Source organism: Arvicola amphibius, chromosome 12, assembly GCF_903992535.2.
Source record: "Arvicola amphibius chromosome 12, mArvAmp1.2, whole genome shotgun sequence".
Lineage (NCBI taxonomy): Eukaryota > Metazoa > Chordata > Mammalia > Rodentia > Cricetidae > Arvicola > Arvicola amphibius.
This window is the reverse complement of record NC_052058.2, coordinates 56,131,191-56,157,481: the sequence shown is the minus strand read 5'-3', so window position 1 is coordinate 56,157,481 and position 26,291 is coordinate 56,131,191. Positions and strand designations below refer to the sequence as shown.

General features: G+C 37.4%; 1 protein-coding gene across 1 annotated transcript in view; it reads right to left on the bottom strand.

Annotated features, from left to right (window-relative positions):
• The window catches only part of Dcaf6 (DDB1 and CUL4 associated factor 6), a 110,622-nt gene that overhangs the window by 1,948 nt on the left and 82,383 nt on the right, over nucleotides 1-26,291 (bottom strand). Inside the window, 7 exon segments of the mRNA XM_038348772.1 lie at nucleotides 1,760-1,865; nucleotides 4,957-5,045; nucleotides 6,306-6,462; nucleotides 8,131-8,269; nucleotides 20,548-20,866; nucleotides 21,090-21,158; nucleotides 21,704-21,819. Of these exon segments, the coding sequence (XP_038204700.1) occupies nucleotides 1,760-1,865; nucleotides 4,957-5,045; nucleotides 6,306-6,462; nucleotides 8,131-8,269; nucleotides 20,548-20,866; nucleotides 21,090-21,158; nucleotides 21,704-21,819 (995 nt within the window).

The following is a 26,291-nucleotide window of genomic DNA, read 5'->3' as shown; positions in this document are numbered from 1 at the left end:
TATGAAGATAAGCTGTATCACATCATGGTGTAGGAAGAAGGCAATGGCAGAAGAAGAAGGCATCCTTAGCACAGTAAGAATAGCATTTAGGACATTAATGACAGACACAGTTCTCCAAGTAATGTGGAAAATGTTAAGGTCAGATTAAGTAAATAGCCCACAATAGAAGGACACCAAACACCAGACGGAAGGGGACAGGGTTACAAAAACTGAGGAGAAACGATGTTTGGTGTATCTATCATCTAGGACTTGCATGTCAGAGTACTGACATGAATACATGGCTGTCCATGAAATCCTAAGTCAGGAGGAAGGTAGTTTCAAATTCAGGCTTTAACATTCATCAGGTGGATGGCCTGGGCAGGTTAGGGTAAATGTCTGAGGGACCAGAGAGGTGGCTAAGGTTAAGAGCGCTGGCTGCTTTTGCAGAAGACCCAGGTTTAGTTGCCAGCACCACATAGTGGCTCACAGCCACCTGTAACTCTAGTTCTAGGCTCTCCAGCACCTCCTTCTGAGCTCCCCAGGCACCAGGCATGCATATGGAGAACATGTACATGCAGGCAAAATACTCATACTATAAGGTAAAATAAATCTAAAATAATATCTTTAATTAAAAACAAAAGGGGGTTAGTATCTGCTGGCTTTGGTGGTGTATGCCTTTAATATCAGTACTCAGGAGGCAGAGGCAGGTGTATATCTGTGAATTTGGGGCCAGCCTGGTCTACATAGCAAACTGCAGGGCAATTAGGGCTACAGAGAGATACTGTCTCAAAAAATAGTTAATATTTGATATACAGAACAGGTACTCTACAAATGATACATAATACCCAACATGAATGCATTTATGAAATCAGTGAGATGTGATAAACATTCCTGCCTGATAAAAATGTTGTCATAGTACACACTTGATAATAATTCTACTGTTATGAATGCAGATTATGCAATTGACTCTTGGATATCAGTTATAACATATGTAGCTTTTGGGTTTGTGTCACTGAACCACAGTTTATCATCTAAAGTATTGGTGGGTTGCTGAGATGGCTCAGTAGTCAAGAGCTGACCTGGACTCAGTTCCCAGCACCCACACAGCAGCACTCAGGCCAAGACCACAGTCTGTAACTGCAGGTCCAGAGGATCCAGCACCCTCTTCTGGCACTGCACACACACGGTACAAAAAATGCACATGCAGGTAAAACCCATACACATACAATAAAGATAAATAAATCTTTAAAAAGTTATTAAAAATACAGCAATATATTTTTCTTTCTTACCACGTTATATTTGTTTTTATTTGGGGCATTATTGATTTTGAATAAATCTCTATTAAAGTATATTTAGCATAACTTTGTATTTTTGTTTTTTTGTTAGCTGAGGCAGGATCTCATATCTTTCAGGCTAGCCTTGAACTTACTGTGTAGCCTCAGGTGACTTTGGACAACTGTTCCTCCTCCCTCTATTTGTGTTTAGATCACCACCCAGCAGTACAGTGTGTCTGGAGGTTTATGGTACAATTTTGTATTATCAGAAGATCAGCTAATAAAGCTCTCAAGTGACTCTGTTTTCATTTTACCATTTTCCAATAAGCTTAGTTTATAAGGAAATAATTCACTGGGCTAAGGTCAAGGGTTCACAGAAAAATATCCTGGTTCTGAAGTTGTTGCTTTCATTTTTGGATCTTAAGAAAGTCACAGAAACTTCTGTAAAGTAGGGCTGACTGTTTTCAGTGCAACAATGATGTTAGTGATAGAGTAGAAGCTCTTACCCGCTCGGATATGATTCAGCGACGCCAACATTCTCAACATGAAAGAGGCTGGGACGGTAATGGTGTTTCTAGTCTCTTCCAGCATGAGTTCATTCCGAGTTATAACCTACAGCAGGTGAGTCAACTATGTCAGAGTTCGCACAGTAACAGCATCCTTGCCTTCAAGATTATGAAACAGTTTTCAAAATCACCAAGTCTTAGGAGGAATATCTTTCATTCTTTTTATGTATAATGTCTATATTTCCACCTTAAAGCTATTCAATGTCAAACAATTACTTTAACTTGAACTTAAAGGAAGATCAGGGATTAGCATGACTTTAAAAATTTATTTATATTTATTGTAAAAAATGATGGGTTTCATGATGACTTTAGTTAGTTGAAGCATGTCTTGTACTTTGGTCATATTTAGTCCTTTCTGCACGCTCCTGGCCCCTGCCCCGTGCAAAGCAGCAAACTACAAAACCCAACATACAGAACCAGTAGCTTTCCTAGTTCCCTATAACACATGTGCTGAGAAAGAAATGAGAACAGCCCCGTTCACAACAGCATCAAAATCCATAAACACACCAGATACCCATGAACGATCCTACTCAGGAAGATGAAGACTTTCACAGTATGTAAAACAACTTAAACTGGAGAGAGAGAGCCTGTTAGTCAAATGTGGTGGGAAAACTGAAAATCCCCAAGTAGAATGAGATTACAACCACATCTCTAATTCTGTCCAAAATTCAATTCAAAATGGATCATTAATGTAGGATTTGAAACTTTTAGTGTTAGAGGAGAACACTTCAAGATATAAACACAGAGAGGGACTTAATAAAAATGACTCTAATAGCTTAAAAGATTATTCCAAGACTGGATACATAGGATTTCATCAAATTAAAAGGCTTCTTCACATTAACACAGTGAAAAGACAAGCCTACAGAATGAGAGTGGAATCTGTGTAAACTGTGCATCTGACAGAGAGCAGAAAATTAAATATTAAAAGCCAAGTCATCCAACCAGTGAAGAAAATACTTGGACAGGAAGTATTTCAAATGAAATACAAGTGACCAATAAACAGAAAGAAAATGTTCAACACCCTCAGCCAGCAGGGCAATGCACTACAGCAGGAGGATCTCTGCAAGTTTGAGGTCAGCCTGGTCCACATAGCCAGTTCGAGGGCAGTTAAGGCTGTAAAGTGAGATTCTCCAATCAAAACAATAATTAAAAAAAATTAGGTCAAGCAGTGGTGATGCACACCTTTAATCCCAGCATTCTGAAGGCAGAGGCAGGTGGAGCTCTGTGAGTTTGACGCCAGCCTGGTCTACAAGAGCTAGTTCCAGGGCAGGGTCCAGAGCTTCATAGAGAAACCCTGTCTCGAAAAACAAAACAAAACAAAAACAAAAAACTCTACACTGAGATATCATCTCACCACAGGAAAACAAATGACAACGAATGCTGGGGAGGAAGTGTGATAAAAGAGCCAGGGTGTATTGCTGGAGGCAATATAAACTGGTATAGCTCCTATCAGAATCAGTGCGATGCTTTCTCCAAAAGACTACATACAGATAGGACTGCTATACAATTTACCATATCAGCCCTGTGTTTATACGCAAAGGATAAGGCAGCACACCATAGAGATCCTCGTGCACACATGTGTACCACTGCAGCACTCATAAATCCAAACCAGAACCAGCCTAGACATCCACGGATAAAGAAAATGTATCTAGGGTTAAGTCAGCAGAAAGAAGGGTTCGACTATGTCCTCTGTAGAAAAATGGGTAGAAAAGAGATTACCGTGCTCAGTGGAATAGACAAGACTCAGAAAGATGAATATAGTATGTTTCTCTCTGCTATGAAGAATAAAATCGCATGGCCTGAAAACAGAAGTGAAGCAGGAGCAGGGAGGAAGGGTCTAGAGGGAAGAGAGCGGCAGAGGCAAGAGAGGGGAGCAGACAGTACAGGTAAAATACCTTGTGTTTTCATATGCAGAACTTCACACACACACACACCCCTCTCTCACTGAGACCCATCATTCTGTATGCTAGTTAGAAACTGTTAATGAAAATGAGTAAAACCAAGGAACTAAGGGAATCTTAAAACATAATAAAGAAAAATTATCTGATCATTTGTTGCTCCACCTTTTGACACTGGTGGGGGTGGGGTTGAGAGGGGCAGTCATAATTCCCTCTGCAAAACTCACAATTAGAAAAAGTGAAATGTCTACAATTATGAATTGTAGAGGGTCACATATAGTAAGGTTATTCCCCCCCACACACACTTCATTTTGTTGCTTATTAGGACAGAGTCTTGACGTGTGATTCAGTTTGATCAGAAAGAACTCTTAGGCTTCCTGGGTGGTAGAAGGTGAATTATAGGCTACATAATCAATTTGTTTGCAAACAAAACACTCTTAAAAGACAAACTTTTTCTTCTTCTTCTTTTCTCGAGACAGGGTTTCTCTGTGTATCAGCCCTAGCTGTCCTGGAACTCACTCTATAGACCAGGCTGGCCTTGAACCCACAGAGATCCACCTGCCTCTCCCTCAGGAGATCAAAGGCGTGTACCACTGCCCAGCAGTATACACCCTTTTAATGCTTTCTGTTATTATACATAATAGGTATGACAATCAAACTTATTTTTCTTTAAAATATATTCCTAATCTGTTATTAAAGTCAATATTATAATTAGTAAGATAACAATCTAGTTTTTACATTTAGTATTATAGATATATTTTAATTTCATATTTCTTTCTTTCTTTTTTTTTCTCAAAACAGGGTTTCTCTAATTTTGGAGCCTGTCCTGGAGCTAGCTCTTAAAGTCCAGGCTGGCCTCAAACTCACAGAGATCCACCTACCTCTGCCTTTCAAGTGCTGGGATTAAAGGCATGTGCCACTGCCACCTGTCTCATTTTTCTTTTTCAAAAGATTTGACCTCCTTTCTCTTTAAAGATTTGGCCTCTTCTTGTTCCCCCTCTTTTCCTAATACATGGTCTCATTTTATAGCTGTGGCTGGCCTAGAACTTGCTATAAAGACCACCAGGCTGACCTTGAATTTTGACATCCACTGCCTACACATCATGAATGCTGAGATTAAAATTTTAACTTCCTTAACTGAATGACTTTGTTTTATGTTAGCAGCTAATAACAAACTAGTTTTCTCTTAAGATAGCATTATAGATAAAAATTAAAATAGAAATATGGTAAAAGTCTTACTTCATCAGCAAGTTTTCGATTAAAAATCCTTGACTCTTCTAGTGGCGACCAGATCTTTATATCATAGTCTATGCCAGATGAGGCTAGAACTAGAAAGAAAATTTATACCTTTATCATAAATTCAAGATATAAATATTAAGCATAGGTGCAAAATTAACAAAATTTGGCTTGAATGAAAACTATTATACATATTTTTGAAGTATTTTGTTTGTTTATTTGTATTTTGAGACAGGGTCTCTCTACATAGCCCTGGCTGACCTGGAACTCCACGCTTGCCTGGAAATCACAGAGATCTACCTGATTCTGTCTCCTGAGTGCTGGAAATAAAGGTGTGTGCTGCCACACCTGGCCAAAGATTTGTTTTAAATTGTGTGTGTGTGTGTGTGTGTGTGTGTACATATACACAAGAGTGCAGGTGCATGCAAAGGCCAGAAGAGGGCATCAGCTTCCCTGTGAGTTACTTGATGTAGGTACTGGGAACCAAACTTGGGTGCTCTTCAAGGGTAGTAATGTTTTTAACTGCTGAGCCATCTCTCCAGTCTTTTACCACATAATTAACTGTTAATTATCATTTGGAACATTCCCTAAAAAGTAACTAACTGTACAAGGAAATTTTAAGACCTTGAAGTCACTCAAATTTGTCATATTCATTGTTTCCTTGTGAAATATGTGGCCACTTTAAAAAGAAGGCAAGAGCAAGCCAATTCTATTTTATGGTAATAAATTAATTCAGACATGTGAAGTCTTAAAAAGATTTGGAGGCTTGTTTTGAATAAATGATGAGAAATTCAGTCATGCAAGACTCTAAAAATCTTAAATATTAGAAGAATAAACTTTTTTCTTTAGAATATCTGTCAAAAGCACATTCTTTTCTTTCTTTTTGAGGCTGGGAACCTTTAAAAACATTTGTCCTTTGAGAATTTCACACATGCATACAAAATGTTCTGATCAAAGCCCCTCCCCTTCTCTCCAGCTCTCCCTAGACTGTCACCCATGTGTCCTTCCTAACTCTATGTACTCATTTTTAAAACCACAAATCCAGTCAGTGCTGCCAGAATGCACATGAGTTTGGGCTATCCTCCAGCATGGGCAACTTACCAGGAGCCACATCCCTGAGGGAAAATGGCTCTTCCTCTACCTGCAGCATTAATTGCCCTATCTTCTCAGCTAGGAATAGGGTTCTCTGAGCCCCTCTCCCATACATAAAAGCAGGTTCTTTGTTTTAAACCCACGTAGAGCTGTAACTCTCTCTAGTAATGCTTAGTAGGGCAATTCAGACTTTTGTTAACATTGACTCCACTGATGAACGGCACCAGTAGTCTCTACACTTGCTCTATGAAAGCTCTTACTTGGGTCAAATGGGTGAGGCTGCAGACAGTTGACCACATGATTATCCGCTTCCAGAAGCATCAAGTGCTCAGCAGTGTGGCGATCCCAGATGAAGATATGGCCACAATCGGAACCACTCATTACGAAGTTAGCACCCCAGAAATTGGCTTCTTTTATCTGAGGGATTTTAAGAAGCACGAGGACATCTAAGTCAGAGTTATCAAAGAAAGACAGATTCCATTCCTATGTTGTAAATGAATATGCTGAAGTTTTATTCTCCCTAAGAATCTTAAAATCATGATAGCACTTCATTGGGGGTATAACATAGTGGCCACACATGGGAAGCCTCCCACCAAGAGCAGGTTTTGCTATGAGACAGTATTTGACACACAACAGGTACCTCATACATGCTAAACAAGTAAACGAGATTTCTGGATTTAAAACAGTATAATGGAAAAAAGTATATACATATAGATGAGCTTTCTAAAAACCATCTCATTTTAGCTCTATAAGACAATAAAAACATTTCATAGGAAACAGGAATTGTATTTTTTCATTAACTGTTAGCCTACTTAATTAAGAAGATAAACATATCCTTAGTCAAGCAAGCAGACAAAGGAATATGGTATACTAAATAGCTACACTATTTTAATAAACATACAAGAAAGGACTGTAAAAAGACCTTTACACTTCAGACAGCGTCTTTAAAACAACTTCCCCTGCACTGCCAGCCGCGGGACAGCAGGGAAGGAGAGGCCTGTCGTCACACGGGGCTGCTGCTATGCACTTGCCCACCTTGGGTTTTCAGTTCTTTCTGTACTAAGCCATGAACTCGGGGTCATGTGCACACTAGGCAAGTACGCGACCATTGAGGTATGGCCTCAGCCACCTTTTAATTACTTTCATCTAAAGTTCTAATTGAAATTAGAATTTCAATTAAAAGTGCATAAAATACAAATTGTTACTTCTATTAATAATGAGTATCCAATTAAGAATGATGAAGTTGTTACTACTGATGACATATACAGAGAGAGCTAATTATTTCCTCAATTCAGTTCACTTTTACCTAGAACCTCAAGAAGATAAAAACATGATCTGCAAGTACTTTGTGGTAACACTACAGGCATACAGAACACTTTCTAGCTATGAATGGTTTAGAGTAATAGCTATATTGTTTCCTTGCACCGGGCATGCAAATTTGTGGGTTTTAGACACTACAACTGATTGCAGATCTCCTGGTCTATCCTGTCGATTTCAAAGATGAAGAATTAAAGCAAGGAGTGATCAAAGTCAATTTTTAGCTGTTACTTTAAAAGGTGTTGTAATTAATGTATCTGTATTTTATACTTAACCTGGATTCTGTATATAGATTTATTTTCTCATTCCAAAACAACAAAATGTGGTAAAATGAACTTTAAAAAATCTAACAGTAAATTTCTGAGGACAGCAAGCATAAGCAATAAATAAATAAATTTTTATAAAAAAGCAATATCTACTTGTTCTAAGCTAAAATAACTTTTTCTAACGCACATATAATTCTTTAGTAAGGTAGAGTTTTTTGCAATATATGACAAGACTAAAAGAACCACATTTGAATAAAGGAGTAACAAAATCTCCACAGGGGGGAAAAACCATGAGGCTAGGTGGTGGTAGCACCCTGGAGGCAGAGGCAGGTGGATCTCTGTGAGTTTGAGGCCAGCCTGGTCTATAGTGTGTGTTCCAGGACAGCCAAGGCTACACAGAGAAACCCTGTCTCAAAACAAAAAAATAAAAAACAAAATAAAACAACAACAAAAACCCCCAGGCAACTGCACCACATCAAAGAATGCCATGAGCGTCAGGTACCATTGTCCGGGAGTTGCGATGGCCCTTATAAACCATCTTTACTAGTGGCCTCCTGATGTTCAAAGTATCCAGTTCTTCCATCTCTTTCCTTTCTTTTCTCCTCCTGAAGAACTCCTGGATGCGGGCAACAGCGGAGCGTCTGTGTATTACAAATTCAAACAAAACAAAAATAAACATTCACAGGTAACTTCTGAATAATAATGAAAAACGTCAAAATACAGTCTATATTTCAAACACATTATTTTAATAAAGCACCCCCAATCAAAAGCATAAAAAGGCAGAGTTCATCACAGCAGTTGAGTTACTACAAGATATTTTAGTTCAGTGATCACTTAGGAAATTGGTACTGGTTGAAAAAGAAAATAGCATGCGACACAGTAGTTTCTAAAGTACTATTTTATAAAATCAAACAGACAAAATTCATGTGCAATTTTTTTTTCAAACAAAACATCCTGTTCACCTTGTTTGGTGGCCTAGGCCTGGAGTCACACCTTTAAGGGGTAAAAGGGGATCAGGAACCAAGACCAGCTCTGACTCCAAAGTGGATTTTGAAGCCTGGGCTACTTGAGACGCTGTCTCAGAAGAAACAAAAACCCAATGCCCTGTTCAATTTTTAAGTATTTCTCTTCACAAAGGCCATAAAGAGAACCCCAAGGAAAATAAGAACATGGGAGCAGTGGTAAACTAATACTCTGACATGGTTTAAAGATGTCCAAAAGCAGACCAGTCAAGAGGAAAATAAATATTAGTAAGAGAGAAAATGAAAACCTTCAAGTAGCAACTCTTTTATATGGCTCCACACTAAAGGAGAAACTTCCAGGTAAAGAGACAGATTCCATCCTCTCTCCAAAGGGGCTGATGGTAGCAGCAGCTACTCAAGAACAAAGGACTCTTTTTAAGATTGATTTTATTAGTACGGGAATTCTCCTGTCTCCACTTCCCACCTCAAGGAAGGAGCACCGGGATTACCGACATATCTACTACGCCTGGCTTTGCATGGGTTCTACCGGCTCAAACTCAGATCCTCATGCCTGTGTGGCCGTCTCCCCAGCACATCCCAGCTTTCTTAGCCTGATACTGTAACAATCACTCAGGCTGATGTACTGACTGAAGTTCACTTATCTTTCCTGGAAAGTATGCCTTTGCATAAGTATAACTTATTTATTGTGTTGTTTAGTTTCTGATGACTGAAACTGGGCCACCATCACCATATGGCACATCTTTTGGTGAACACATGTGCATGCCGGCTGTATCCTAGGAGTGCACCGCACTGTAGGATGGGCACCAGGCTCACCTACAGTAAACAGTCCCAGTTCGAAAACATGATTGCACAGATTCATACTCCTACCGGCAGCATACTATAGTTCCAGAACATAGGATTTTTGAAAAAAATTAAACAATATATATTAAATTTAAAATACATATAAAGCTTGACTTAGCAACTTTACATATTAAAAAAGTCTTGGGGAAGCTGGGTCCTGGTGCATACCTTTAATCCCAGCACTTGGGAGGCAAAGGCAGAAGTATCTCTGTGAGTTCAAGGATAGTATGGTCTACATAGAGAGTTCCAGGACAGCCAGGACTACACAGAGAAACCCTGTCTCAAATTACCAAAAAGTCTTGTAGAAAAACTGAAAATACAAATATATATTTCCTTACTAAAAACTGTAACTGATACAGGCTAGGCATTAATTTAAACGGTCAGACAGAAACAAATTTATATATTCATAGAAAAGGGTTGGAAACAGCAAATTGTTAGAATTTTAATAATGATGTTACAATTACACATTACTGTTTAAAAATATTTTGTTTTCTATAAAAATTGCTATACTCTACACTATTCAGGAAAATGAAAAGCATTAACAGAATTGCTCTACAGCTGTGAGAGTTTAGCGGCTGAGTATTTGATGAGCTTGCTTACTGAAGGACTAAGGTAGCATATGTAAAATTAATTAATTCAGAACTTCCAAATCACTAATGAATAATAGCAGTTATTATTCTATTTGGGAGAAACATTAAATAGATTGACAAAAACAAAAACAAACACAAGGTAACCCAGCTGAGTGACGATGTATCTGATCAAGCCAAGCCCCATTCATGACAGAAACTATTACCACAGTAAGACAGAAAGGAAACATTTGGACCCTTGTATAAGCTACTCACAGGAACCCTAACTACCCACTTAAACACACCAGTGGGTCATTCTTCCCACAGTTAGGGGTAAGGTGTGATACCTCATACCATTATTAGCTGGCAGAGTAAGGGAAAAAATGTAGGAGAAAGAAAATTTGCATTTGTAGACCATATAATTTCTAAATAAAAAGTAAAAATAACGTATAGGCTAATTAATAGAAATACTAGAAAAGTAATGTGGCTGGAAATACAATTAGGATACAAATCAGCTGCATTTCGAAAAATCAGCAATACATGATCAGTATAAAAATGTAAAAGAACACATTTGTTACAAAAATTAAAATTCTTATAAAAAAGATTTGTAAAATTTCTTTGTAAAAAATTACAAAATGTTACTGTGTGAGTTTGTGTGTGTACAGATGTGCCTATCCTCTCCAGTGTCTCCTTCAACCATGTGCACCTTATATTATTCCAGACAGGGTCTCTCACTGAAATTGGAGCTCCTGTTTCAGATAGACCTGCTGGATGCGCAACCCTGGGGTTCACTTGTTTCTACCCACCCAGATGCTATAGTTACAGTCACGTGCACTATGTCTAACTTTTGTGTGCATGCTGGGAATCTAAACTCAGGTCCCCATGCTTGCAAAGAAAGCAAGCCCTTCACCCACTGAGCCATCTCCCCAGCCACTAAAAGACGTTTTCAAAACTTTGAATAAATGCAAAGATAACTGTATTATACTCACCTTTCACTGAAATTTATATATTTGCCACAACTATAACTATCATCTGAGCATTTATGTGTGGAACTTAGAAGCTGATTTTAAGACAAACTGAAGGTTCGGGACAATGGTAGTGCGTGCCTGCAGTCTCAGCTATTCTGGAGGCAGAGGCAAGAAGATATTTGCTTGAGCTATGCTCACAGGGTGCCCACCACCAAAATGATCAACTCTCCTAAATGGTTCTCCTTTTTACCTAGTTTCTCTGGGGTCTTAAGAAGTAGCTAAATAATTTAAGAATATCACAGACCAAGTTGATATAGAACCCATAAACACATCTCTAATTGAAAAGCTGGCAGCGGCACACATTTTTTAGTAGAATGTTGAAGTGAGCCCCATATTCTATCGGTCATCTACCCATGCCTGGCTTACTGTAAAAAGTAGCCAAACTAAGAAGTGGCGTGTTTTTCTGACCATATCAGTTTCTAAAACAAAGTAGTACATAAAATATTTAGTAACAATCCGAATGTAAAAATAGGTGGTTTCCTATACGGAATACAGAAATAGTAAGGTAAGCCGAAAATTAACATAAATCTGTAGTAATTCCTCATTAAGACTATCCCCAGTAAATTTGAGTTCAGTTTTTGCTTTTTAAAGCAAGCTTTATTACTATTATTATATGTATAGTTGAGGGTGCATACGGCCTGCACTGTGAGTGTGGCAGCTGAGAATGACTTTGTGGAGTCCCTTTTTTCGCCTCCACCTTTATGAGGGTCCAGGAGATCCAGTGCAGGTCACCAGCCAAGCCACGTCACAGGGCCTCATTTTTGTTTTTATGCTGGTGTTTGGAGGCTGTTTTGACATTAAAGCATATTTGAAATCAATAATTTTGCAAATGATTCTATTATTGGATGTCACCCCATTGTGTAAATGTACCACATTTTCTTTTCTAATTCTTCATGGAGGAACATCTAGGTTCTATCCAGGTTCTGGCTATTACAAATAAAGCTGCTATGAATATAGTTGAGCAAATGTCCTTATAGTATGATTGAGCATCCTTTGGGTTTATGTTCAAGAGTGCTATCATTTAACTATGTTCATAGCAGCATTATTTGTAATAGCCAGAACCTGGAAACAACCTAGATGCCCCTCAACTGAAGAATGGATAAAGAAAATGTGGTACATTTACACAATGGTGTATTACTCAGAAGTTAATGACATCTTGAAATTTGCAGGCAAATGAGTGGAGCTAGAAAAACCCATCCTAAGTGAGGTAACCCAGACTCAGAAAGAGAAATGCAGTATGTACTCACTCATAAGTGGGCAGCAGACATAAAGCAAAGGATAACCAGCCTATACACCACCACCCCAGAGAAGCCAGGTAACAAGGAGAACCCTAAGGGAGATATACATGGATCCCCTGGGAAGGGGAAATAGACAAGATCTCCTGAGAAAATTGGGAGTGGGGGGAGAGAGAAAGGAAGCAGGAGGAGAACATGAAGGAACTGGATGGCCAAGATGGGGAAAGGACAGAGAGGGACAGTAAGGAAAGGTATTTCTTGATTGAGGGAGCCATTATGGGACTAGCAAGAAACCTGGTACTAGGAATCCACAAGGATGACCCCAGCTAAGACCCTAAGCAATAGTGGAGAGGGTACTTAAACTGGCCTTCCCCTGAAATAAGATTGGTGATCTTAACTGTCATCACAGAACCTTCATCCAGCAACTGGTGGAAGATGATGCAGAGATCCACAGCTAAGCACTGAGCCTAACTCCCAGAGTCCAATCAAAGAGAGGGAGGAGCAATAATATGAGCAAAGAGGTCAAGACCATGACGGGGAGACTCACAGAAACAGTTGACCTGAGCTAAAATACTCACTGATTCCTGACTCTGGACTGACAGTGGGGGAACACTAGGCCCTCTGAATGTGGGTGACAGTTATATGGCTGGGGCAGTCTGTGGGGCAACTAGCAGTGGGACCAGGATTTATCCCTAGTGCTGGAACTGGCTTTTTGGAACTCTTTCTTTTTGGAAGAAAAACTTGCTCAGCCGAGATATAGGGGGGAGGGCCTTTGTCCTGCTTCAAAGTGATGTGCCAGACTTTGTTGACTCCCCATAGGAAGCCTTACCCTCTCTGAGGAGTGGATAGGGAATTTGGTAGGGGGAAGTGGAAGGAAGGGAGGGAGAGGGAACTGGGATTGTTATGAAAAATGAGAAAAGATTGTTTTATTTTGTTTCTTTCTTTTTTTCTTCTTCTTTTTTTTTTTTTTAAAAAAAAAAGCTCCTAAATGCTGGAGACTACCAGGTTGTGGGATTGTGTCTACTCCACTCTGGCCAATCCATCTCTTATAAGAAAGTACATCTAATGAAGGAGACTGGAGAGAGAGGGAGTGGGGACTATTCAACAGACTAAGAGATAGGATGAGATCACAGGAGAAAAAGAGAGGAGGACAAGTACCATTTTATTTATTGTTCAAAGACATAATATGGTATGTAGCATTTGCAATACAGTAAGGCATATTCATAAAATATAACAGTCCCTTGTGAGACCTGTCTTATCTGTGATAGTTTTATTTTTCTTATTTACTTCAGCAGAAATTTATAGAAGGGGTAACAGAGCAGCTGTGTGCATGTGACCTCAGGAAAACACTGTTGTATAATTAGAAATATACTTAAGGAATCTCTACATAAAGCCTGAGTGGAGAATGAGTCTAATTTTATTCACTACAGGGCGACATCTTCTGTTTCAGCATCAGTCACTGGTTTTTACATTGTCTACTTTATAGTTTTAGCCTCTGTAAGACTCAAGTAAAGCAATATGTTACTTTTTAGTTGTAATCTTCATTTTAAAAGCAGAAACCAGCTTTGGGTACAGGTATAAAGTTTAGTAAGTTAAAAACACCAAAAAGCCCTGAAATAATTCCATTTTGGTGTCATTAAATTAAAAAGTGACAGTCAGTAGTAGAATCATTTGCAAAATTATTGATTTCAAATATGCTTTAATGTCAAAACAGCCTCCAAACACCAGCATAAAAACAAAAATGAGGCCCTGTGACATGGCTTGGCTGGTGACCTGCACTGGATCTCCTGGACCCTCATAAAGGTGGAGGCGAAAAAAGGGACTCCACAAAGTCATTCTCAGCTGCCACACTCACAGTGCAGGCCGTATGCGCCCTCAACTATACATATAATAATAGTATAAAGCTTGCTTTAAAAAGCAAAAACTGAACTCAAATTTACTGGGGATAGTCTTAATGAGGAATTACTACAGATTTATGTTAATTTTCGGCTTACCTTACTATTTCTGTATTCCGTATAGGAAACCACCTATTTTTACATTCGGATTGTTACTAAATATTTTATGTACTACTTTGTTTTAGAAACTGATATGGTCAGAAAAACACGCCACTTCTTAGTTTGGCTACTTTTTACAGTAAGCCAGGCATGGGTAGATGACCGATAGAATATGGGGCTCACTTCAACATTCTACTAAAAAATGTGTGCCGCTGCCAGCTTTTCAATTAGAGATGTGTTTATGGGTTCTATATCAACTTGGTCTGTGATATTCTTAAATTATTTAGCTACTTATAAGAAGATGGCATTGAAAAATCAGAATCTTAAAACAGCACATAATTAGACTTGAAGAAAAAGTACATATGAATAACAAAAATTTCTAATTATTATGCCAATCAAGTTTTAAAGAAAACATAAGTTGCATTCTTCAACCAACTTCAAAGCGGTATTTGAAGGACCCCATTAGACAACAGTTACGTGTTGCCACGCGGAGGGAATGCAGTCACATCTGCACACAGGACATCTTTTCATTCTACCCCCATGCAGTACATGCAGGTCAATACAGTCTGTGAAAAGCAACCTGTTGACAATGCTTAGCACTTAGGAGTTCAGTAAGGTCAAAGGTTATTCACTGTTAATAGGTAAGGTGGTTAGCTGTGAAAAGAGAGGACCTGGTAAACCCACCATAAAGAAGAAATGAAGGAGCACTCTGAATTACCTCATTATTCTATCACCTACTGCTGTTCCTCTGATATTAAATCTAGTGAAGGGAACATAATAACTAATGTCACTTAGGAAGACTTCAAATATGCACAGCATCACAGTCACCACTTTCGTCACCAGTCATCTCCATCTACAGGATCTTGTTCCCCTCTGTGGTCGCCCCTGAAGTGACGAATGTGCGGGAAGAAATCAAGGAAACATATACACACTGAATAAGATCAGAAGGAAGACTGCAGTGAATCTCTTTTCCTTCCCAGTAAGTCAGCCCTAATCCTGCCATAATGTGGGGCAGGACTGACTTTGAACACCTCCAGTTGCAGAACCTCAGGGCTGAACTACACTTTGGGAAATAAGCCATGAAGCTGACTCTAAACCACAAAACAGGAACAAGCAAATGGAGTACCAGGGCTTTTAACTCCCTAGGAACTTAGGTTTTCTCTTTGATGATTTCGTCTGCAATTTTCTTTAATAAAGCAAGTGGAATCATTAAATGAATCAGAAATAATGAGTGAAGAAATGCTGGTATGCCAGCATCTCTTTTAATAGTATGAAGAATTCTGGCTCCACAGAGTCTGGAAAGACTGGATGGACCAAAATTTCTCTGCATATGATATATACTTTAGAAATAATGGCACGGTAGAAGGCAAGAGGGGAGGAAGGGAGGAGAGTGGAGAACAATGTATAGCTCAATAAGAACAATAAAAAGGTAAAAATAATTAATGGAGCAATATGGGCTGAATACTTTAAATCATTAGGAAGAAGTCATTAGAACTTTAACAATTTAGCGATTCAGTGCACTAAGAGCTTCACAGTCTTATTTGCTTGTCTTTTTCAGAGTAATTTTGTTTTCTTCTTTGATTTATCAAGAAAAAAAAAGTCATCATTCCATTTACTCCATGATGAAGCTGGCACTGTGAGAGGAGCTTACAAGAAAATTACAAGAAAAAAGCTTGCTGGGTGTGGTGCTGCATGTCTTTAATCCCAGCACTCTGGAGGCAGGAGCAGAGTTCAAGGCCAGCCAGGGCTACAGAGTGAGTTCCAGGTCAGCCAGGGCTGCACACAATGAGATCCTGTCTTCAAAAGAAAAGAAAGAAAAGCCAGGCACTTTCTCATTCCCAGGATACATTCTGATGTTCACAAATCCAGTATATGAAATTAGTGAAGGAATAAACATACCAATTTTACTTGTTTTTAATACCACCATTAGTGAACACAATGTATTTTTACCAGTTTATTTTATATTTAATGGTTTATGCTTTTATCCTAGAAAAAGAGGATCCATTTCTTTTAAAATCTGGATTTCTGCCAGTAAAGACATTAAGAGATATAGCCAGGTTCTCTCTGTGACTATTTGTTATAAAGCAGGCACCAGCAAACTGCTTTTATGTTAAATTTTGGTCAGTTATTTTTATGACCTTTAAGCTAAGGACAGTTTTCTCATTTTCAAATGGTTACATTTTAAATAGCTATATAAGTGCCTATGTAATAGTTTCCACTTTACCTCGTGGCTAGCAAAGCCTAAAATATTTATCATCTTGCCCTTTGGGAAAAAAAGTTCAAATACCTCTATTATAGAGTTCCAGCTGTTTTTACACAGACTTGCTATAGTTAGAGAAAAGCATTCACATTTAAAATATCAACGTTGCTGCTACGGCCTTTATTTTCCAAGGCATTGACTTATCATGCTTCATTTCAGCTTCAAAATGCAAACTGGCTTAGTACTTAACAGAACTTGAAGAATGCTAATAGTCAAGTATGGTGGCCCTGCTTGTAATCCCACCCTGGTGGTGGGGGCAGGAGGATCAGGAATTAAACGCCACCTTCAAATACACAGCAAGTTCAAAAATGCAAAAAGAATGCAAGCAGTTGAATTATGGAAATCATTACTCTGTAGTACAAGAGCTGTTTGGTATCTTAAATTAAATATAAATCAAGGGCTTAACTATATGAAACTTTTAAGGCTTCATTTAAAAGTTTAAATTTAGAAAACAATAAAATTAAAATTAAAATCAGGGCAAAATTGTGACATATACTATATAGCTTTTTGGAGAAATTTAAATAAAAATTTAACTAACTGTACATTTAACTTTTTAACTATTCGACTTTTACCATTCTTACTATGAGGACCATTTCTCTACCCTAACTAAATTAATTGACTGGGCTTTTTAAATGGCAGCAAGAAACTGTTCTGGGGCACACTGACGGCACACTGCACTTCTAGACTGGGCCTAGAGTGGTCAAATGGCAACAGAGTGACTAAGATTGTGATCTGCTAGCTGGGTGTTTCATCAATGTGTAGCATGTACCTTTGCCTCTTCAGAAACAGAAAGTAGCCCAAATATTGCTACTTTTACAAGATCGGAAATGATTTGGGTTCTTACAAGTCAATTCTCTTAACACTTGCTTCTTTTAAAATATAAGTCAATCTATTATTTACCTCCAAATTTAGAAGCAACAAACTGGGCCTGAGGCCATGGCAAATGGTCCATCACAAGGCAGTAACAAGATGGCAGCAGCCTCAGCATGATGCAGAGGGCAGACACAGCAGGCACACTCTTTACCCTAGTTACACAGCAAGTGGAGCTAGGGAAGCTAGACACCACAGAAAGACCAGATTCCAGAGCCTTGTTTTTATCACTTACAAGCTTCTGGTAAAGAGCTAGGAGGAGAGGCTAGATGTGCCTCATGCCTGTAATACCATTACTTCAGAGGCTAAAGCAGAAGATTACTTTGAATTCAAGGCCTACAAAATGAGGCAACAAAAAGCATATCCAAATAAACAAACAAACAAATGAAAACAACAACAAACCTGGGGAAAGACAGGGCAAGTCTCAAGGGAACCGGTTATGACGCTGAAAGAGTGTCACCTCAGCTGGGTGTATTTACACAGGCGACATTTTACTTAGCTTCAGATACCTACTTTTCTCTTGCTTTGAATGGCTTATATATTTTCTTCTGCAATAAAATTTTAAGTTTCCTGAAGATTAAGAATTTTATTATTACTTCTGTTGCTAGCCTATAAATTTATGTCCTATAAAAGGTAAGTAATATACAGGCCAAACTTAGGTCAAGGAACCTGACTACACAGATTGTTAAATAATATCCGGTCTTTAAAAGTTTAATTTAAGCTCATGCATAAAGAGGAGGCAGTTCCACGCTGCTATCCATAAATATCAACCTTCTAAATATTTGACTAATCTAATTCAACATCTGAGTTTTCTAGGTTAATCAAGTTATCAGGTACCAACTTCATGGCAGATGAAACCTTTGGAGAATAAGCAATCACCTAAATATTATAAAAATGGTGATGTTTTAGAAATCAGCAGTTTGATTTTCGACTTGTGCTATGCTTGGTAACTTTACCTGTATACATTAAGTAGTAAAGACCTTGTAAGGAATAGAACAAAGTTATCTTTGTGTGTGTGTGTGTGTGTGTGTGTGTGTGTGTGTGTGTGTGTATGTGTATCCTGAGCCAGAGGATGGTGTGACACGCCTGTAACCTTGGCATTTGGATTGAGAGGTCAAGGTCAGCTTGAGTTACAGAGCCAGCTAGGACTAATAGTAACATTCTATTTCAAAACAAAACAATGATCAATCAAAAACCATGGGAGATTGATAATTAACAGGTGGAAGTCATTTTATTAATCTTTAAGTAGGAATATAAGGAAAGATTATTTGAAAAGTGCCCTAGCAAAGTAAACATTTTTCAGAGCTGACGGAAGGAACATCTCTTTCCATGGTTAGCAGAGGCAGTTTCACTGAGCTGCAGCTGACAGAGCCAATCTTACTGCAATTGTTTTTCAGGATTAGGTAGTCTTACACAGAAAATACATTGGTTACTAATGACATTATCAGTATTTTCAATGTGTGCCAGGTCCTGCGATTGACTCATTTTCATAACCCCACTTGATATATAAAGGAAACCAAGCCTTTGAATCAATAAGTACTGTGTATGGGAAAATATTGTTAGGAGGTGGTGGATTCAAACCCAAGTAATAATGTTCTTAATAATTTGACAGCATTGTTACTGTTTTGTTTTTGATTTTTAAATGTATTTCATTCTTTATTCCAGGTTACTATGTAATGCTTTATTTAGTTAAAAGCTGATCTTAAACTCAAACAGAAATTCTTCTGCCTCAGCCTTCCAAGTACTCAGATTGCGGGTATGAGCTACCATGCCTAGCTAGATTGTAAGTTTTAATGGTATACTAATCTTCTCATTATATATGTATAATATATAAACTTGTTAATTATGTCAAAAATGTAAACTGACTGTTTGATAAAAGTCTGTTCAACATATAAGTATCTGAAATGGTCCAAACAGAACTTCATTCCTGTGTGAATTAGGACTTCAACAATAAAACTGGATTTTCTGGAACAATGAGGTAAGAGGGTACTAATCATACAGGTAGTTTCCCATATATATGGGATACAACACACTATCCTTCCTTGGGTACCAGAGAGTGAACATGGGCCTCCCACATGCTAGCAAGTGAGTGTAATTCCCACCTCTTTTCTTTGACTTCTATTTTGTGACAGCCTCACTAAGCTTCATAGACAGACCTGGAACTTGTGATCCTCTTGTTGCAACCTCCCAAGTAGCTGTGATTACAGGCCTGCATCACCAGGCCTAGTGATTTTAAAAGATATTAAAAGGTATTTTACCTCCGAAAAGAAAATGCTTCCTTCTGTTCATATAATCAAAGAATGGAAAAATTTCATACAAATATAGTAACAATTCAATTCTCTAGTATTGCTACAATATTTATTACCCATTGTACTTTTTCATTTTCCTAATTGAGTTATTACATTATTAGAAAACAGAAAAACATAGTATTCCTCAAAAGAGAACACTCATACTACCAGAGAGAACAAAAAAGAAAAAAAAGTAACATTAAAATAAAAACAGGTGGTGAATCTCTGAGAGTTTAAGGCTAGCCTGAAGGCCAGCCTGATCTATAGAGTGAGTTCCAGGACAGACAAGGCTACACAGAGAAAGCCTGTCTCAAAATGCAAAAACCAACCAAACAAACAAAAATAAAATAAAAAACAGGCTTAGTGGTGCATACCTTTAATCCCAGCACTTGGGAGGCAGAGGCAAATGGATCTCTGTGTTTGAGGTCAGCCTGGTCTACAGACCAAGTTCCAGGCCAGCCAGGGCTACCCAGTGCAACTCCCATTTCAATAAACAAACAAACAAACAAAAACCAAGAGTCATAATCTCTACAGGACAATCTGACAACACTAAATGTCACCTCCACCTTATAATCATCCCGGCAGTCATTCTCAACATCCCTTCTCTTGATCCATACATTGAGGCATAAGCCTCAGTGGCAGAAGATAATGAGCACAGACACTTTCTGTTCACTTCTTCATATAGTTTGCTCAAAGAATATGTAGAATCATTTGCAGTTTAAAATTTCTATGTGTTATATATGATTGTGACACCTCTTGAAACAACTGTAAAAATGAAGAGCCTCTCATTTGGCTTCAAACAAGCTCTTGTGAATTACATATTTTATAGCCTATGCTAATTAAAAACATACCAACCTATCACCAGGTCCTGCTCGATATCTTGCACCGGGGATCAGGACTGGGTCATCATCACTGTCATCTGTGTCTTGGAGAGCAGAGTCCCTGGTTGATGTGTCTTCGTGAGCTAAAGGCTCGATGGCTTCTGTTTGAGATGGGAGCTCAGGATTGGTGCTAGTCTGACTGGTGGCACTCTCAGTGCCAGTCTGCTCGAAAGCCTCCTTGCCTGTTTCAGACAAAGTAACTTCTGGAACCCCACACGGGCTGTCAGGAGTTGGGTCATTCCTTTCTCCCAAATTAGGATCCAATGGCTCAGCTGGGAGGTTAGTAGCTTGTGCTGTCAGAGAACAAAGTCGTGTATAAGTTAGTCATGTGTTTATCATTACATACTTAACATAGGAACTGACATGTTCTAATATTAAGTCTGATTCCCTTAAAAGACAGGAAATTGGCACAGTCATCGTTTGGAAGTGACCTTTTCCTCTGGAGAGATTTATATAGATTAACACTGTTTAGATTTGTCTATGAGCCAATTCCCTAAAGACAGAGAGACAACTCACCTATATCTATCTGGTTTTGAGTGAGGTTTTCTGAAAATGTTCCTTTCTCTGATAGTTCTTCAGGAGCTCCTAGAGTTAAACAAAATTATCAAAAATCTAGTTTTTAAAGAAAAATAAACATAACATCCCAACATTCCTTTAAATAAATGGCCCTTAATTCTGTCCGGGTGATAGAAACATTTAACATTCAAATAAAATCTCATCATCATTAAATATAGCTTTAAAGAGAAAAATAAATATAACCATAACATCCCAACATTCCTTTAAATAAATGGCTTTGAATTCTGTCTGGGTGACAGAAACCTTTAACATTCAAATAAAATCTCACACCAGAGCCTGACAAAATGGTTCAGAGGGTGAAGAAACTTGCTAAATGCAAGCCTGGAAACCTGAACTTGATCTCTAGAACCCAAGCCAAGGTGAAAGGAGGGAGCAGACTTCACAAAGTTGTCCTCTGACCTCCACAGGCATTTCCCCACACAATACATTTTAAAAGTAAAACAAAATCTCACTCTACAGAGAACAAACAAAAATGAACCACTGTTGGGGAGTAGAAAAGAAAAGGTGGCTATTCAGCACCGAGGTTTCTGCTTAGAGAAAAAAAATAACCTAACCTGTTTCACTGTCTCCTTCAGGGGCTTGTGTAGAACTCTGTGGGACCGAGGGTTCCTCCTGACCCTCAGATTTGCAATGGTTCCCATTTCCTCTGGAACTTGAGGTTGTACTGCTCCTGTATTACAAGAAGATACGTGATTCTACCAAAAGTTAACAAAAGAATTTCGATTTAACTTTATATTTTACAACTTGAAAGCGTATTATAAAATTCAGAACATAAGTACTTGAAAAGTCATTAAAAAAAAAAGAAATCATGATGGCTTCCAGCACACATCATCTTAGAAAGATTTTAAAATGAGGGCACTTTAATTCACTATTTTGATGTTTCTTGTCTGCTACACACTTCTACATGCCCCTTAATGAGACTGTGTGTGTGTATGTGCATGTGTGTAGAATCAAACATAGGACTTCATACATGTTAATATGTCACACCTTCAGTCCCAGTTTCCACTGAATTTTAAGTGAATTATGTTGTCTTCCTTTCTATCTACAGAATTAATGATTTTATAGAATTTAATCATACCTCCCTCTTATACTCTAATGTTGTATATGTTTAAAAATTGAGATGAATGGAAGCCCCCAGTGAAACATTGTCAGTCCTGGTGTGTGTGTGTGTGTGTGTGTGTGTGTGTTTACAGAGCATTACAATTTGGTAAAAAGAGATTATATTTTCTATTTCAGTTTTAATACCCATCTGATAATGGCCATAGTCTCATTAGCATTTCTGGCTATAGCAATAAAATAAAAAATAATTTTTAGTATGTATTCCATAGGAAATCATGCATATGTATAAGGGGAGGGTTGATAAGGAAAAAGGAAGATGTATGACATCTGTATAACAATCTGAGATAAAAGAAAATCAAATTTAGAGCCAGTGAGATGGCTCTATGGATGAGGTGCTTGTTGTCAATTCTGATGCCCAGAGTTTGATGGCTGGAACCCACTAGAATGAAGACACCTCCCAGGTGTCTTCAGGCTTCCACATCTGTGCCATAATGGACACCCACACATATATACACATATATACATATATATACACATATATACACATGCAGAAAACAAACAAATGTAAAAAGGCAAATTACTAGGGACTTTTGCCAAAGATTTTGCAAAATTCCTTTTAAGCAAATTACAAGAGTCAATTTCATATTTTTTAAAATATAGATAAAATATGATATTATTTTAAAGAATAATATGTACCTACATGGGTATTTTTGCAGAAAAAAATATCAGGAGGATTGTGAACCAGCCTAAAGTGTTGTCACAATAGGATTATTTCAGTTAAATATTTTATGCTGTTTCTTTTTTCTTTAAAGAACACGTATCTTTTTCTTTCTTCCTCCTTATTTTTAATATATGGTTATTTTGCCTGCATGTATGTCTATGTACCTACCACATAACAACCAGAAGAGTGCATCTGATCCTTTGGATATGGAGTTACAGATTTTTGTGAGCCACCAAATGAGTGCTAAGAACCAAACCCAGGTCCTCTGGAAAAACAGTAAATGTCCTTGACTGATGAGCTGTCTGTCTTTCAAGCCCCTGAGAATGTCTTTCTAACCAGGAAAGAATGCAAAGCCACTAAGGTAAATAAAGCCAAATATGCTACAATTTTTCCCTCACTGAGAAAGCTATAAATACAATGCTAGAGTACAATAGTTATGACGATTAAAATATTATGGTACTAACATAGGAAAAGATCCACTAATGGAAAAGTTACACTACTCAAGTGAGCACACTCAGCAGGGTGACTACAGCATTCTAGACCACAGTGAAATGAGAAGCCTGCACAGCAAACAGCACTGGGACAAAGGGACATCATGTGGAGAGCCAATGCTATAACTCAGCATCACACTTGCTAGAAAAAAAATCCCGAATTAATAAGTAGGTATTTTTACTATAAAACTAGACTAGATGAGAGAAGGTTTTCCCTAACTCTGGGAAGAACAGGCTTTTTAAAGCATGAAGATTACAGGCAGAAACCTTATATCCTGTGAATAAACTGGAAAACAAACAGCGAACCTGGGAAACAAAGTGAAGGTGTAAAACAAATGCGGTCACCCCCACCTGCTTCTACCATGGCTCTCATAGGTCAACAAGAAAGGCTGGAGAGCACAGCGATGTGAGGCTTATTATATGCAAAGTGTGCTAAGGTTAAGGTACTTTCTCTACAAAAATCCTGTTAAATCTTTACAACAAACCTTAGAAATAGGTTGTTTGTTTTTTTTTAAAATGCCCATTTCCATTTTAGAAAGCAGATTTAGGGAGATTTCTCAGGCTGTCAAGTTGGAGCCCAACTTTGTAGTGTACTCGACTGCCTCACTGTCTTTAAAGAAACTAAGAACAAAAAGCAACACACATACTAAAATAAAGGAATTATGTATAGTTTATAATGTTCTGCCTTATTCTCAACAGTATAAGCTGAATATTTTAAAAAATAAAAATGGTAGTATTTGATAAACTAATGAATGACAATATATGGTAATTTTTAAGTGAAATTAGCATTCAAGGAAAAAAGAGAATCAAACTTAGAATTGTCTGAAGACATTCTTCCTAAGAAGGCAGTCTTGTATAGAAAGGTGAGAGTGGAAAAGATAGGGAGCAAATAATAAATACGAGAACCTCATGTTAAATTTTATATCATGGAACAGAGCCCAGACATCATGCTTCAAATGCTATAGTAAAACACTTGGGGTCATCAAGAAACTCCACTGACTTAATCTTCAAACACAGACCTACAATTGGATTCTTGACAATCTCTGCTGGCACAGCCCATAGCTAATGCTTACTCTGCTTATGGCCAGAGTCTTTTAACAGGCATTGACTTCTACTATGGTACAATGTGAACACAAGAACCAAAAGTATCCTTTATGTTTTTAAACACCCTCTTCATTTTCCTGGCTGACCTTATCTGTTGCTCCTTTGTCTCTCCTCTGTTCATTCCACTTCACATACACGAACTTACAAAAAGATCCCTGAACACCCAGACCTGACTTGCTCAAATGTTGGGCAGGATGTCTCTCTGCCTCAAACGTCCTTCCCCTACATGCAGGCCCTCTTCTCACTGATGACAGACCTTCCCTAGGTTTCCCGATTGTCCTTACCTGCTCTATTTTCTTCCATAGAATTTAGTGCCTTCCAAATGCTACACTCTATACTTATTTAGTGTACTTATTGTCCGCTTCCTCCACCTAGAATGTAAGTTCCAGAGGGCACAGATTTTTTTTTAAAAACTATTTTTTTCTTATGCATTTTCAATGTCTAGCACCACCCTTGGCACATAGAAGTTTCTTCAACAACATTTGAAATCCTATTTAATCAGGTTTTGTTGTAAAATACATTCAAACATAAACACATATGGAGGCCAGTGAACTGAATAAATTAACATATAATCACATATTAATCAATCATACAACATAATTATATGTTAATAATATATTAACATGTGATATATAATTTGCACATAATATACCTTATATTAATATAACAGTATATGATGTATTTGTATAAATTTAATATATTAACATGATTTAATATATTAATATATTAGTCATAATTACATGTTATTATAAATAATTGATATAAATACTATATAATGCTTTATATAATTATTCCAGCTCATAATTATATATTTAGAAATACCCTATTGTCACCAAACATTTATAAATTGCAAATTAAAGAAAGTTAAATAAAAATATTTGGATAATGCTCAACCAAAAGACCTCTAGACAGTGAGAAAAAATAAAATATTTACATAAATTGGTTTTTTAAATGTAAGAATCAGCTAAATAAATATATGAACAAAATCGGAAATGTTATTAAAGACAACATATATAGCATTAGATGAGTATAAAAGTCCAACTTTTCTAATAATAAATTAAATAACAAGTAAAGTTATTTAAAAATCATGATTAAAAATATATTAAACAGAAGAATAAAATATGTTTGTTCCTAAACTTACTAAAATATAAAAAGAGAAAGCCCTTTAAAAAAATTGGCAGTATCTTTTGATCTAAATATAGTTACCTCTGGAAATATATCTCACAGATATAATGAAGAAAGTAGAAAAAGTTTGAAAAAGAAAAACTTTTCCCTCAATGGGCTAAAAATGATAAGTTCATTTTTCAATTAAAAGAGAATAAATAAGTAATCTAGAACATCCCAACTGGATGGACTAGTAAAATAACAATTAGTACAAGTAACCAAAGGAAAATAATGTTTAGTTATAGTTAATAATGCTTGCTATAAAGTTAAGTTTAATAAATGCAGAATGGGGTATACTCAGCACAATTAAAATTATGTTCTAAAATGCAAAACAAAAATCATGCATTATATATTCACGCATACACACACATATATATGTATGTATATATATATATACATATATATATATAGAGAGAGAGAGAACAAAGACTAAAATACTTTAATGTAGGTGACTATATTATTGTTTGTGTTTTTTATCAAAACAAACATCCCAGGATTACAAATACAATTAGCTACATTTTTAGAAATGTAAATTCTTGGGCCTGGCTTCACACCCAATCAATAGGTGGGACTTATTGACCTGTAGGGTTTTTTTTTTTTAGT